The sequence below is a fragment of the Dermochelys coriacea genome, chromosome 8 (assembly GCF_009764565.3).
Source record: "Dermochelys coriacea isolate rDerCor1 chromosome 8, rDerCor1.pri.v4, whole genome shotgun sequence".
Lineage (NCBI taxonomy): Eukaryota > Metazoa > Chordata > Testudines > Dermochelyidae > Dermochelys > Dermochelys coriacea.
In genome coordinates this window covers 7,847,889-7,861,656 of record NC_050075.1, presented here as the reverse complement: position 1 = coordinate 7,861,656, position 13,768 = coordinate 7,847,889, and the positions used below count along the sequence as shown (strand labels likewise).

Sequence of the window (13,768 nt, the reverse complement as noted above, 5' to 3'; positions counted from 1 at the left end):
AGGATTTTGCAGTGCTAATACTCTTAAACTTTTTGGTATTTTTATCTTCAAAATAAAATTATAACTTTCAAGCAATGGCATCCAGATTTTGGGGAGTGTCAATTTAAGATGCTTCAGGCAGAAAACTTGTCTGAGTCAGGAAAAGTGGGAAGAACTCAAAGCCTTGTAATTTCCTATGGCAGCAAAGATGTTTAAAGGTCTGTATAAATTTTTTTTCTTCTCCTCCAATAGGTTACCTATAAGCCTGCAGTTCCAACAGGAGAGGTTTATTTTGTGGAAAACTTTGATAAGGGAACCCTGGAAGGGTAAGTGTGATCCTCAAGATGATTTAAGAATGTAAATGAATTAGTCAGTTTGGACCTTCAATAACGTGTAATAAAATACAACCTTTCCAGAGTAATCGTTCTTGAATAGCTAATGTTAATATGATTAAAGAAAAGGAGTACTTGTGGCACCTTAGAGACTAACAAATTTATTTGAGCATAAGCTTTTGTGAGCTACAGCTCACTTCATCAGTTGCATTCATGAAGTGACTTGTAGCTCACGAAAGCTTATGCTCAAATAAATTTTAGTCTCCAAGGTGCCACAAGTATTCCTTTTCTTTTTGCGAATACAGACGAACACGGCTGCTACTCTGAAACCTGTTAATGATTAGAGTTCAAATGACCCCATATATAACCACCTTACTATACATTTCTCCTAACCTTCATATCTCTTGAAACTTTGGAGGATGTTCAAATAAGCATTTCTGTTAGAAGCTCGTTAAGAGGGTACCATGTGCACATCCAGAATCATGTAAGCTGGCATTCAGTAGCCTTTCTTGGTAATATGACAAGATGGAGATAATCATGCTACAAGCACTATCCCTAGTGGAATACTGATAATAGGATCACTGGTACAAAGCTGCTTTGATGCCTATTTCTGAATTTGCTTCATGTGTTGGAGAACTCAGCGCAGAACTCCCAAAGAGACAGATCAATGATGGGGTTCAGAATACAGTAGGGTCTAGTTAAAGGGTAGCTCTTGCAGGGGCTGAGTGTTTCTTTGGAGCTGGCTTTGTATAGAAGTCTGTAACTGTGTGGCTGTCCCTTACCTCTGCTGGGGATATCATTTCAGATGGGTTCTTTCCAAGGCCAAGAAGGATGACACAGATGATGAAATTGCAAAATACGATGGTGAGTGCCATCTAGCTTTTGTTCAGAAGGTATATTTTTTGGTTGTCTGTACTGCAGAGCTAAACTTGAGGTGGGAATCTTACCCTGACTAAACAGTCACGAGAATATCCTGCATATGAAAAGTGGGTGGGCATTTGGGTGGTGTTTTTAGCTACTTATGTCCAATGAGCTGTGGCTTTTGCAGCAAGTCCTCCTGAATATTGAAAAGTGTTCTGTTCCTAATTAATTAAAATTTCATCTTTTGAAGGCTAGTCTGTACATCAGTTTCTAACTCGGGTACTATAACTGAATGTGACTTCTGGAAATGTTATAACCCATATTGTACAGAATAACAATTTTTAGTTTCTTGTTAAAGTTAATGAAAATAAGAAAACAAGGAATTGTGGGTTCTAATAGTAATGAAATGACGCATGTTCCTTGCAGGTAAATGGGAAGTATTGGAAATGAAGGACACTAAACTTCCAGGGGACAAAGGACTAGTACTTATGTCCCGGGCCAAGCATCATGCGATCTCTGCCAAACTGACAAAACCCTTCATATTTGATACCAAACCCCTCATTGTACAGTAAGTGGAAAATAACAAGTGTTTACTGCACCAGAAAGGGCTGGTGGCTGTTAGCGGCTTTTTCCAGAATTACATAAAGTTTGGTTGACCAAACGATAGTAAAGCATGGTAGCCCATTACCACACAAAATATTGGCTACCACTCATACGTGCAAAAAAAAAAGTAAAAAAAAAAATAAAAAATTGGGTATTGTAGTGTACAATAACTTTCTATTTCACGTTCTTAGAGATGCTGCTTTTTCCGTCTGAATAAACTAGCTGTGTCTGAATTTCTGGAAATTAGCCTTTCCTTGCAGTGTGATACTGACAACTACAGTTGGTTCCACTTCTATGCTACAGCTCTAATAGCAAGGGCCTAGTGACCTGACTTGTCTCTTGTGATTGACAAGAGGAGTCAAACAGTTAGCAGGGGCAATGTAAAGACAATTCATGAATGAATAGGTTTTTTTTGTCCAGCAAATTGTTCTTTCTTCCTCTTTCCCTGGTAGGAAGGCAAAACCAGCTTGTTAGTGGTCTTCAACTGATTCAGCTCTTTTGCTATGGGACACACAGCGTGTCCAGTTTAGCAACAATTCTTAGATGGGTCATGGCAGATATACAAGAATCTAGACTTATTGGGAATAGCTGATATGTGGGACTTTTCAAGCAAGAAAGGAGGGTAATCAGCTCATCAGTTTGCATGAGATAATGAGTTAATCACTCTGCCTGTTGCCTAGCTATTTACTTTGTGGTTCTTGCGTATCTGCCTAAGATCCATTATGAAATGTGGGAAACACTCATAATTTAAAAAAAACTTTTTAATTTGTATGGAAGCTCTATTACATCCTTACATGAAGGGAATGTTGTCTAGTTCATTCCATGTACTATAATGTGCTCTCTGCTTCTCTGCCCAAAATGAAAATCAGGTATGAAGTCAATTTCCAAAATGGGATTGAGTGTGGTGGTGCCTATGTGAAGCTGCTTTCTAAAACCACCGAGCTGAACCTGGTGAGTGGTGTGCATGCTGTTTAGTTACTACACTCCAAAGACAAGCCTGTCTTTCTCTTGCTCCTCCCCAAAGAAAGTCTTATGATCCTAATGGACTGAAGGCAGCTGTTAGTGTTTAGGGGCAGACTCTCAAAAGTATTCTGCACCCAGCAGCTTGCATTGTCCTTAGTAGGAGCAGATGGTTGCTGAACTCTTCTGAAAATCTGGTTATCACAATTGACTCTGGGATGCTGTAGGGGCTGAGCATTCCTGCCCCTCCCCCATAAGAATCCACAACATTCTTTTTATTAACTGCCACATGCTTCTGGGATATCTTTCTTTTCTCTCCCTCTTATTATAAGAGTAGCCATCTTGTATGGGAGATCTGTAGAGGGCACACTAAATTGTGTATCTTGTAAATTTCCCTTTAGCTGTTCCACAATTAAACTGTACTCTTTATGCAGAGGGAAGCTAGCTGACTGGGATTAGACAGTTGTCTTCTAAAGTGAGTTCCACAGAGGACCTGCAAAGAGAAATAGACTAAGATCATCCTAATCCTATTTCTCTGCACCAGACTTCTTGCATTTCAATCTGCTTGTAAGGAGCTTGGTGTCTGAAGTACTAGAGACTTACTGCACATAGTGCATCCTGCTAGCCCATCCTGCAAGCAGCAAGTGTCTTGGGCTAAACACATCTTGTACCTGGCCCGTGGGTCACTTTTCCAGGAGCGTTATCTGAAAGATAAAATTGAGAGGATTTTATGTCTAGCTACTGGATATTTTTAATCAAAGCCCTCCAGTTTTCAGTAGGCTTCCCCTCATGGAAGTAGAAGTCAAAACTGTTGTCCCAATTCTCCTTCCCCTTCACTGTTTTTTCTGAATATTGATACAGATCCACATCTGACCAGGATATGCCATTCAAGATGTGAAAGGCCATTTAGTGATTGTGCAATCACTTCTTCAGTTCTTTGTGAACTGAATGCGTGAATAGGGTCAGTGAGAGTAGACAAGATTGCTTGCAACTATTTTTGTTAAAGGGATGGCGTTAACGGATATCTAGTTAATTCTTACAGCTTCATATAATACATCAGCCCTGTGCTTGGTACTAACTTTTGTGGTTTTTCAGCTAAATTTACTCTGTTAATGCCTTGTATGTTCCCTATTGTGAGAGAGAACTACCCAGACTGGGAAACTGAATATACAAGGGAAACTGTAAGACTGACTAGACACAGCAATGTCATATGCACAGTAAAGATTTCAGTTTCTTTCAGTGCTTATAATGGCTGTTGACAACAGCTTTGTTTTAAAAACAAAACTTTTTGTGTTTATGGGGTTTCTGCGATTTGGAATTTTTTTTAATTGACGTCTGGCTATTCTAACAGGTTATTTTACATTTGCATACTGTGCGCCCACTTAGGCACAACTTTATGACTTGATGCTTTTAATCTTAACTGTCACGCTCTTGAAAACTCCCTTCTACTAGTGAGGGGAAAGTAAAGACGGTTGGACAAGATGATGGAAAATGCAGGGCCCATCTAAAGCGCCAGTAGGGAGATGGATTGGATTGTCCTAATTGGCTTCTTCCACTTCAGATTTCTGTGACTGTATCAACCATCTGTTGCTGGTTTTGATTCCAAGTATAATCAAGCTGCCTAATGAATGAACTGCATTTGCAGTGAGCACTGTCTTGTCTAAACCCGAACTCTAGAATGATTTATTCCAACCATTCTCTTTAAAGGACCAATTCCATGACAAAACTGCCTACACAATCATGTTTGGTCCTGATAAATGTGGAGAAGATTATAAATTACACTTCATCTTTCGGCACAAGAACCCTAAAACCGGCAAGTATGAAGAGAAGCATGCAAAGCGTCCAGATGCAGATCTGAAGACCTACTTTACCGATAAGAAGACCCACCTCTATACTCTGGGTAAAGCAATCATAAACTTGGGGTGGGGGGAGTGTTTCAAAAAAAAATGTGTAGATCTCAAAAAAAAAAAAAAAAAAAAAAAAAAAAAAAGTTTGAGGGTGAAAATTTATTTTGTGGTTTTGGTGCAAGAGAAATGAAAAGGAGTCCTAAAACAGTAACTGAATATACTATGTATGTGGACTTCATACAACTAAAACATGCATTCTAAATCCCTATATGCGAAAATTATTCATTCTTTCTGTTCTTCTGTGAAAGAAATCTCATCAAGGAGCATGCACTGCTTTGAGTCTTAACTCTTGCAGGGAAAATATGGGACTCTGAACTTGGTAGGTAAAGGAGATTTGGCTTTCCAAATATGGTCTTGAATATCTTAACTTTCAGTATAATTATATGCATTCTGTTACTGACCTGGGATCTTACATGCTGTCTAGTTGCATGCGTACCTATCCATTCTTTAACTTTTTGGGATGGTAAGCTCTAAACTCTGGAGGAAATAGCAATGCTGCATCTCCCTGGGACAAAGTGTTAGAAGCCCTCCTTTCAGGCAATTATTTCAACATAAGTCATTTTAATTGGATTTCATTTTCACTGGCTGTACCACTGAGGTTTTTAGAGCTGATAAAGTCAGATAGGGAAAATGCAATGGAAAGTGAAGGGCTGGTCACACCCGTGGTTAAAATCTTGGTAGGAGCATAAGAATTGCCACACTAGATAAGATCAGTGGTTGTGGTACAATATTCTGTCTACAGCAGGGGCTATCAAGCTTGGCTTGGGCCTATGCTCTGCTAGGTAGCTATCAGCTTTGGAGCTCTGACTGCTACAACTGCACAGCCAGATCTCCTTAAGAATCAGCTTTTCTAGATATTTTGCAGCTAGAGAGGGGATTTACCCATAATCTATATGCAGCTAGTAGTGAAACAAGGTTCCTGACTGCATGAATGGAAGCAGTATAGAAACACTGAGCTGCTGTCTCACTGGTTTCAAGATTAAACACTGAGTGTTGTTTTTCTGCATTTCTTCTTTGTGGAGAATAGAATGTGGAGCTGTGCTCTGAGGCTGACTAACTGAAGGGGGAGTTTTCTAAGCAGTGTGGGCAGGTGTGGGATCTAGTCTGAAAAATGACTTAAAAAAAAAAAAGGCATAGTGGGGTCCAATGTATTTGGTCTCAATTCTTTATCAAACATGATTGATGCAAGTATAAAAAGGACACTCTAATTGCTGGTCCAGATAGACCCAGTTTCAAACTTCATGCCTTATTGCCAGTAATGAAGATGCCCTTGGTGAACTTATCAAACCTTCCCCCCACCCCCCCATTGACAGTTGGGAACTTGTTAAACAATTCTGTTGATTGATGGGGCAGAATAGAATCCACAGTTCTGCTAGTTTTACATGTGATACCTCTGCAAGCCTAAAGGGAGTAAAAAGCTTTTTAATTTCACAAAAGGCTAGAGATGGGACCATGAATTTATACAGAGCAGATCCATTAAGGGTGGTGCAGTTTTTTTTTCCACAGTTACTTTTCAAGTAAATAAGAAATTACAGTTCTCAGTCTTTAAAGTACCTGTCCTTTCTGTTAAGAAAATAGAAGTGATTTTTTTTGTGTGTGGAGGGGGCGGAAGAGGAACCTGATAAATCTCACTATACTAGGTTCTTTATAAGTAGGGTAACAGAGGGAGGTGTGTGTGTGGAGCAGAACTTTTTCCCGATGTAATTGATTTGGGAGGGCTGTGTAATGCGCAAGCTTATTGGGTACCCAGAGTAAGACTTTCCATAAAAATCTTTCTTTATATCTTGATAAAAGACTAAATAGATTATTTGTTTCCCTTTAGCACCCCATTTGGGCATCATTGTTTAGCTGTGGAGGTAACTTTAGCCAGAAGGATGATTGTTATAGTTCTGAGGTTTGGAAAAGGGCGATAGAGCAGAAAGTGGCAATGAGATGCTCTAGAGCTCAATTTTCTCCTTGTGTTAGCCAAAAAGGCTCCGTCAACTCTTCCTCCCTGTCCCTGTTCTTCCAGTCTTGAATCCTGATAATAGTTTTGAAATCCTGGTTGATCAGACTGTGGTGAATAGTGGGAATCTCCTAAATGATGTGACTCCTGCTGTGAACCCACCCCGAGAGATTGAGGACCCAGATGACCAGAAACCAGAGGACTGGGATGAGAGACCCAAGATCCCAGACCCAGATGCTGTTAAACCAGAGGATTGGTGAGTAGCTTGGGTGGTGGAATTGGGGAAAGCTGTTGCTAGATAACCTAGTGCTGGTCTAAAACAGTTCTTGGCTAGTCATTTGTCCATTTTTTTTTTTTTTTTTATTTTTCAGTCCCCTGGTCAACACTAGCCAATTAACTTGGAATACAATCTAACATTGGACATGCATTTATTTGTGTTAAGCTATTTATCTCTGTTTAAACTATAACTAAGCTTGGCAGAATTCAATTTTTATCTTTTTATAATTTGGGAGGATTATTTTTAAGCTTTTTTTTTTTAAAAAAAATCATTTCAATTTTTCCAATTTGGAAATTATGGGGGTCAGACAATTATTTAATGTGTAGACATTGAGATTCAAAAAGTTAATGCTTTAACTGTTAAAACACACATTGTCAACATATCAAAATACAGAGTTTAATTTATTTACTTGAAGTTCTGAAGCAACATTTTTCCTTGTCTGTCTGTACATTTTGATTGAAATTTTTTTGTCAATTTGTGTACATGGTAAAATTGATGTTTATTTAGATATTTACCTGCAAAAATTTAATTATTCCAAGCCTAACCATAGTATCTGACTGGTGGTAGATTGCAGATTGTGATTCTATGCCCTTGCATTTGAATGAGTGTCAGAATGAAGTTCAGCACTAATTAACATTGGAAAGCCAGGTAACATATTTACATGAAGTTCCTTGCTTAGCCATAGATGTGCTTCATTTGATGTCTGATCAAGCATGGGATCAAGTGCTGGAACACTTAAAATAATGAAATGCTTGGAGCTTATTTTGTCAAAAAAGCTCTTGTGATGGGGTCAAATGGCAGGTTTGAAATCTGACACCTTCAATCCAGATAGCTATTGAGAGACTGACAGTTATGAACATGAATGGCCATACAGGGTCAGGCCAAAGGTCCATCTAGCCTAGAATCCTGTCTTCCAACAGAGGCCAGTGCCAGATGCTTTAAATGCAATGAACATAACATGGCAGTTATTGAGAGATCCGTCTATTGGCAGTCAGAGGTTCAGGGACACCCAGATCATGGGGTTGCATCCTTGACTATCTCAGCTGATAGCCATAGATGGACTTCTCCTTTATGCATTTATCTAATTCCTTTTTGAACCCAGTTATGCTTTTGGCCTTCACAACATCCCCTGGCAACTAGTTCCACAGGTTTGCTGTGTGTTATGAAGAAGTACTTACATTATCTTTAACCTGCTGCCTGTGAATTTCATTTGTGACCCCTGGTTCATATGTTTGGGAAGGGATAAATAATACTTCCTTATTACTTTCTCCACCCCATTCATGATTTTATAGACTTCTGTCCTCTCTCTTTTCTAAGCTGAACAGTCTCAGTTTTTTACAGTTTTTCTCCTTATATGGAAGCTGTTCCATACCAATGATCATTTTTGTTACCCTTCTCTGTATTCAAGATGTGGGCGTACCATGGCTTTATACAGTGGTGGTATGATTTCTGTTTTATCTATCCCTTTCCTAGTGGTTCCTAACATTGTTAGCCTTTTTTGACTGCCACTGCACATAATACAGATGTTTTCTGAAAACATCCATAACTCTAAAAATCAATCTTCAGTGGTAACAGCTAATTTAGACCCCACCATTTTGTGTGTATAATTGGGATTGTTATACACTTAATATTAAATCAGTGGGCCATTTTGTTGGCCAGTCACCCTGTTTTGTGAGATCCTGTTGTAACTCTTTGCAGTTAGCTTTGAACTCTTAGTAACTTCATATCATCTGCAAACTTTGCCACTTCACTGTTACCCATAATTGATCTGGAAAAGGGGGTATGTTACTCATAAAATGCTAAATCAACATGGTTGAATTTTGATTAGTGTTCCCTTGTCAATTTGACTAATGACATGGTAAATAATTAGAAGTTCAGGGGTAATAGAATTAGGTCCTGAGGTGGAAAGCATTTTTACTGGGTACAATACATCACATATTCGCTCATTAACATGCTTTCCCCGGGCTGCTGCTTTCTGAGGATACATGAAATGTTACCACTTCTCTCCATTGTGTTTGGAGGAACGTGCACTGAGACAGATAAAGGAATAGGAGCTTCATCTGACTAGCATGGTGGGGTAGCAAAAAAAAAAAAAAACTCCCAACAGTTACTACCTGACCTTTTCATATTCAAAACATAATTGCTTGATTAGTTGGTAGTCCTGATCATATACTGATCGTCTTAGGAATCAGTCTAGATGAGGATCTGTATAGAGTGCAACAGTGTCTTAAGCCTTATGGGGGTTTTTTTGCCAAATTTTTTTGGAAGGAATATATAATAGCAATCTTGTATCTCTTTCCCAAGGGATGAGGATGCTCCTGCAAAGATACCAGATGATGATGCTGTGAAGCCAGAAGGTTGGCTGGATGATGAGCCAGAATATGTAGCCGATCCTGATGCAGAGAAACCAGAAGACTGGTATGCTGTCACTAGGCTTCCATTTGTCCATCCAGTAATTGCTGTGCGTCAGTTTCAGATAATCACTTCTGTGACCCAAAGGCACTTACTGGGTTTCAGGAGCATAATGGGGCACTTGAGCTACCATGGACCTGATATAAACTGGTAGGGGAAGGTGTTGCTATGATGGACTTCCCCAGGGTGCATCCTGTAACTGGGGTACCGCTGAGCCCTCTGTCTCATCATCCTGGGCTCCCTCACTCACTGTGATGCTGTGACAAGCTGCAAACCCCTCCAGATCCTGCACTTCTGCAAACATTCATAGACAGGGACACCCTCAGCTGCAGTTACATGAATGCTTTGCTTTTCCTAGCCACTCATGAGCTAACAATAGAGGCTCCAGCCATTTCCCCTCCCCAGCCTAGGACCCCAGAGCTGTACTGTCTTGCTCTGGTCAAAAGCCCACCCAGTATAAGTTTATTTCCCAGTCCGTCCCTCTCTTAATGTGGAGAGGACAATGCACCAGCCCCTGCTCTTGAGCAGATTTCCCTTTTTGCACTTCAGACACACTGTTTTAAATAGAATCTCCCTGTAGTAAATAAATCTGTTTTATATTTTAAGTGATTGAGTTACAGCATACGGATCAAAGTTTGTTACCTAACAAATAAACAAAATCGCAATGGATTTGAATCAAGCAGTATCTCACTTTGATGGTACAAGCATAGGCTGGGATTCCTTCTTTCCTGCCTGGGACCAGATTCCCCAGTTCAGTCTTTGTTCCTAAAGGGTTTCCACGTGTTGAGTTGTAGGGGGAGTCGGGCCCAGTGGTGATGTCACTTCCTCCTTTTATAGCTTCTTCCATGTGGAGGGAACTTTTTTGACTTCCAAGCAAATTCCCCTGCAGTTTGTGGAAAAGTACAGGCACAAGATGGAGTCCAGAATCACATGATTTAGTCACATGCCCTTACATGCTTCGATGAGTCATAGCAGCCATTACTCATATACTGGCTGAAGCATCCACAGGAAAGCCCATCAAGTGAGGATAAGCTTTTTCCATGACCCATTGTGTTCATCGATGGGTCATTATCTTGAATAGTGCACTCCCAATGTGCTGGCTAGACTGCATGTAAACTAACTTGTGGGGGTTACCCAGGAGCAAGCACATTTGAAATACAGATGCATAGTCAATATTCATAACTCCAGATACAAAAATCCTACATGCATACAAATAGGATAATCATATTCCGCAAACCATAACTTTTCCATTGACGCCTCACATGACATATTTTGTACAAGATGATCATAATTATATCACTATGGTGAATATGGGGTGCAGAGTGTCATTTGGGGGCACAATGTGTTTGTGCTGGAGTAAGACACAGGTCTGAGTAGTAAGAACAGAACATAAAGCCAGTGTCTAGTTTCCTTGTGCTCTGTCTGTATCCTTCTGTGGTCTCTTTGGGGCAGGATCATCTTTTTGTTCTGGCACAGTGGTATCCTGGTCCATGACTGAGGCTCTTAGGTGTGGTTATAATGCTAATAACTTTATTCTTAAAACATACGACTAATGCTTAGCCCTTACAGTGCTTTCCATCCATAGAACTCTTTACTACTTTACTTTACTTTGTCAAGTTTCCTCCCCATTTTGCAATGTAGAAGTGGTAAGGAGGCACCCCTCTGCCCCCCCAGAACAAACTTTCCTCTAATGAGTTTGCTTTTCCAGGGATGAGGATATGGACGGAGAGTGGGAGGCACCTCAGATTGCAAATCCCAAATGTGAGTCAGCCCCTGGCTGTGGTACCTGGGAACGATCTATGATTGACAATCCCAACTACAAAGGCAAATGGAAGCCTCCTATGATTGATAACCCCAACTACCAGGTAGGTCGCATGCTCCTAGGTAACTTGCTGGCCAGAATCGGAACACTGCTCCCTCTTAGGGTATACCAGTTTACTAAGCAATACAGAAAGACAAGAGACTTCTCATCGTCTCTGTAAAGTGGTGGCATAGCCAGGAATGCAAATCACGTAACCTCAATCCTTGTACACTCTTAAGGGGACAGGTTCAACTTTTTATTCCTTTTAATAAACAAAATGTCACAACTTATCCATGAAAGCCAAAAAATTAAGCTCAAAGCTGCTGCAGCAGGGGAATGTTTAAATGGGGATGGAATGGGGGAGAAGCTCTTCTAAATATTTTTCCAATATTATTATAGTTGGTTTGTAAACCTCTCTACATAATAAAGATTTACCTAAACTGACTATTGTAATCAATAATGAAACTTTTTTGTTGGTACAGGTGTGGGGAAACACAAGCTCCCCCCCCACCCCCCCCAAGTTTTCCAACCCAAATAGAAAACCAAATTTTGTGTGGTGTATGACAACTTTTCTTTGCCTTCTCCAGGGAATCTGGAAGCCCAGGAAGATCCCAAACCCAGATTTCTTTGAAGATCTAGAACCTTTCAGAATGACTCCTTTCACTGCTGTGGGCCTTGAATTGTGGTCAATGACCTCTGACATCTTCTTTGACAACTTTATCATCTGTTCAGACCAAGTCGTGGCAGAAGATTGGGCCAATGATGGTTGGGGCCTAAAAAAGGCAGCTGATGGTGGGGCTGCTGAGGTGAGGAGCAAAAGTTTTATTTTTATATACTTCTAACAATAAAAAAATGGTATCTCTTATTGTCTAGAAGAGCTTCAAGCTCCTCTAGCTTTCGCTCTTACAAAAAAAAAAAAAAAAACTATGCCAATAGTCCGTTGTTTAAAGAACTGTTTTTTCCAAACATGAACAGATATAAGGTTTCAAAATGAAGGATATAATCTTCTCTACCAAAACTAGACTACATAAGTATTCTCTTATGGATTTTTTTCTGTAGTTTTTTTTGTGGGGGTGGGCAGCCTTTATTGAATGCCATACTCTTTCCTGTCTTTTTACTATTGGTAGCATAACTTTTTAATCTTGGCCATGACAAACTCAGCCCTACTGTTGCATGTTTACTAATCTTTTATTTTAGATTAGATTGTGCGAATATTGTTCCATGACTTCAGAAGACTAAAATAATTCATAGAAGACTAATCTCTGGGCAGGGACCATTGTGTTTGAACAGTGCCAAGCACAATATTGTTCTGGTTCATGATTTTGGGCTCCTAGGTGCTACGTAAAGTAAATTAGCTTTTGCAATACAAACTAATTCTGTATATATCATGAGGCTGTCTCTACTTGGTATGACTGGAGACAGTTATCAGTCCCCAGGGGTAGCCATAAAACTTGCTGCATACATGAGTAAGAGAGCTGAATACACAAGCCCTCAGGATTCAATTTATCTTCTAGCCTGGTGTTGTGGGCCAGATGATGGCAGCTGCTGAAGAGCGTCCCTGGCTGTGGGTAGTATACATCCTAACTGTGGCTCTACCTGTGTTCCTTGTTGTCCTTTTCTGCTGTTCTGGAAAGGTATGAATTTCCTTCCGAAATATCTAGAAATAGGTCAAAATGGGGTTGTGCAAGAACCTGAAAATGGGCAGTTGTTTATTGTGGGACTCTTCTGACAAATTCTAGAAACAGCCAAACGCTGCAGAGTACAAAAAGACTGATGCTCCTCAGCCTGATGTGAATGAAGAGAAAGAGGAGGAAAAAGACAAGGCAGATGAAGAGAAGGCAGATGAAGAGGAGGAGGAAGCGGAATCAAATGAAGACAAGCTGGGTAAGCATAATGGAGGCTTCTTGAAATAGGGTAGGAACCTGGAATTGGTTTACTCTTTTTCATGTAGAAAGTGAGGACAGTAGTATTGGTAGACCTAGACTGAAGCCAGTGGAGAACTTAAGGTGAATCATTTCTCCCTAGAAAACAGAACATAAATTCATTTAATTCTTGATTTTGTTTGGTTAGAAGAGAAGCAAAAGAGTGATGCTGATGTTGGAAGTGCTAGTCAAGAGGAGGAAGAGGATGAGGAGGAAGAGGAAGAAGATGGAAAACCTACATTAGAGGTAAAAGCAACATTTTGGTGCTCTCTTGAGTAGAAGTGATGATCATGCAGGTTGGTCCATGAGCGGTATTCAGTTACATAGCTTTTAAAACACATGATCCAACTTCACTGGAATGTGACAAAAATATAGTTGAGCTTAGTTGATGGTGGTTAAAAAAAATTCTGGTGGATAACTCTACAATTTGAGGCGGTGCTAATATAAGAACTTGGGACTAAATATATGAAAACAGAGGAAAGGGGATACACCAGTGTCCTGGTCTATACTAGTTTCTATAATAAAATGGGTTCTAATGGGCTGTGATGCCTAAAATATTGGAGAAGCCTTAAGAGAGGACACTTGCCTAGAGTCACTGCACTACTACAATGATGGGTAGGATATGAGAACATTGGTAAACTTGTAAAGCTCTTATACTTGCATATATCAGTTTCCCAAATTGGGGGGGGCATGCCTCCCACAAGAGCAGCATGATGAGGTTATTGGGGGAGCAAGGACCGATAGGGCTGTGATGAAGGGGAGGTGGCTT

At 40.1% G+C, this 13,768-nt stretch overlaps 1 protein-coding gene across 8 annotated transcripts in view; it reads left to right on the top strand.

The window, feature by feature from the left end:
• Positions 1 to 13,768, top strand: part of CANX (calnexin) — a 59,521-nt gene that overhangs the window by 42,730 nt on the left and 3,023 nt on the right. For 7 of the 8 annotated variants that reach the window (XM_043490896.1, XM_043490895.1, XM_043490894.1 and 4 more), the window contains 12 exons: positions 232 to 305; positions 1,117 to 1,175; positions 1,599 to 1,740; positions 2,645 to 2,726; positions 4,443 to 4,635; positions 6,654 to 6,843; positions 9,169 to 9,282; positions 10,985 to 11,141; positions 11,665 to 11,883; positions 12,592 to 12,711; positions 12,817 to 12,961; positions 13,148 to 13,245. In XM_043490896.1, coding sequence (XP_043346831.1) covers positions 232 to 305; positions 1,117 to 1,175; positions 1,599 to 1,740; positions 2,645 to 2,726; positions 4,443 to 4,635; positions 6,654 to 6,843; positions 9,169 to 9,282; positions 10,985 to 11,141; positions 11,665 to 11,883; positions 12,592 to 12,711; positions 12,817 to 12,961; positions 13,148 to 13,245 — 1,593 coding nt within the window. The remainder of the gene's footprint in view (positions 1 to 231; positions 306 to 1,116; positions 1,176 to 1,598; positions 1,741 to 2,644; positions 2,727 to 4,442; positions 4,636 to 6,653; positions 6,844 to 9,168; positions 9,283 to 10,984; positions 11,142 to 11,664; positions 11,884 to 12,591; positions 12,712 to 12,816; positions 12,962 to 13,147; positions 13,246 to 13,768) is intronic. The other variant, XM_043490899.1, reaches the window with a different exon arrangement.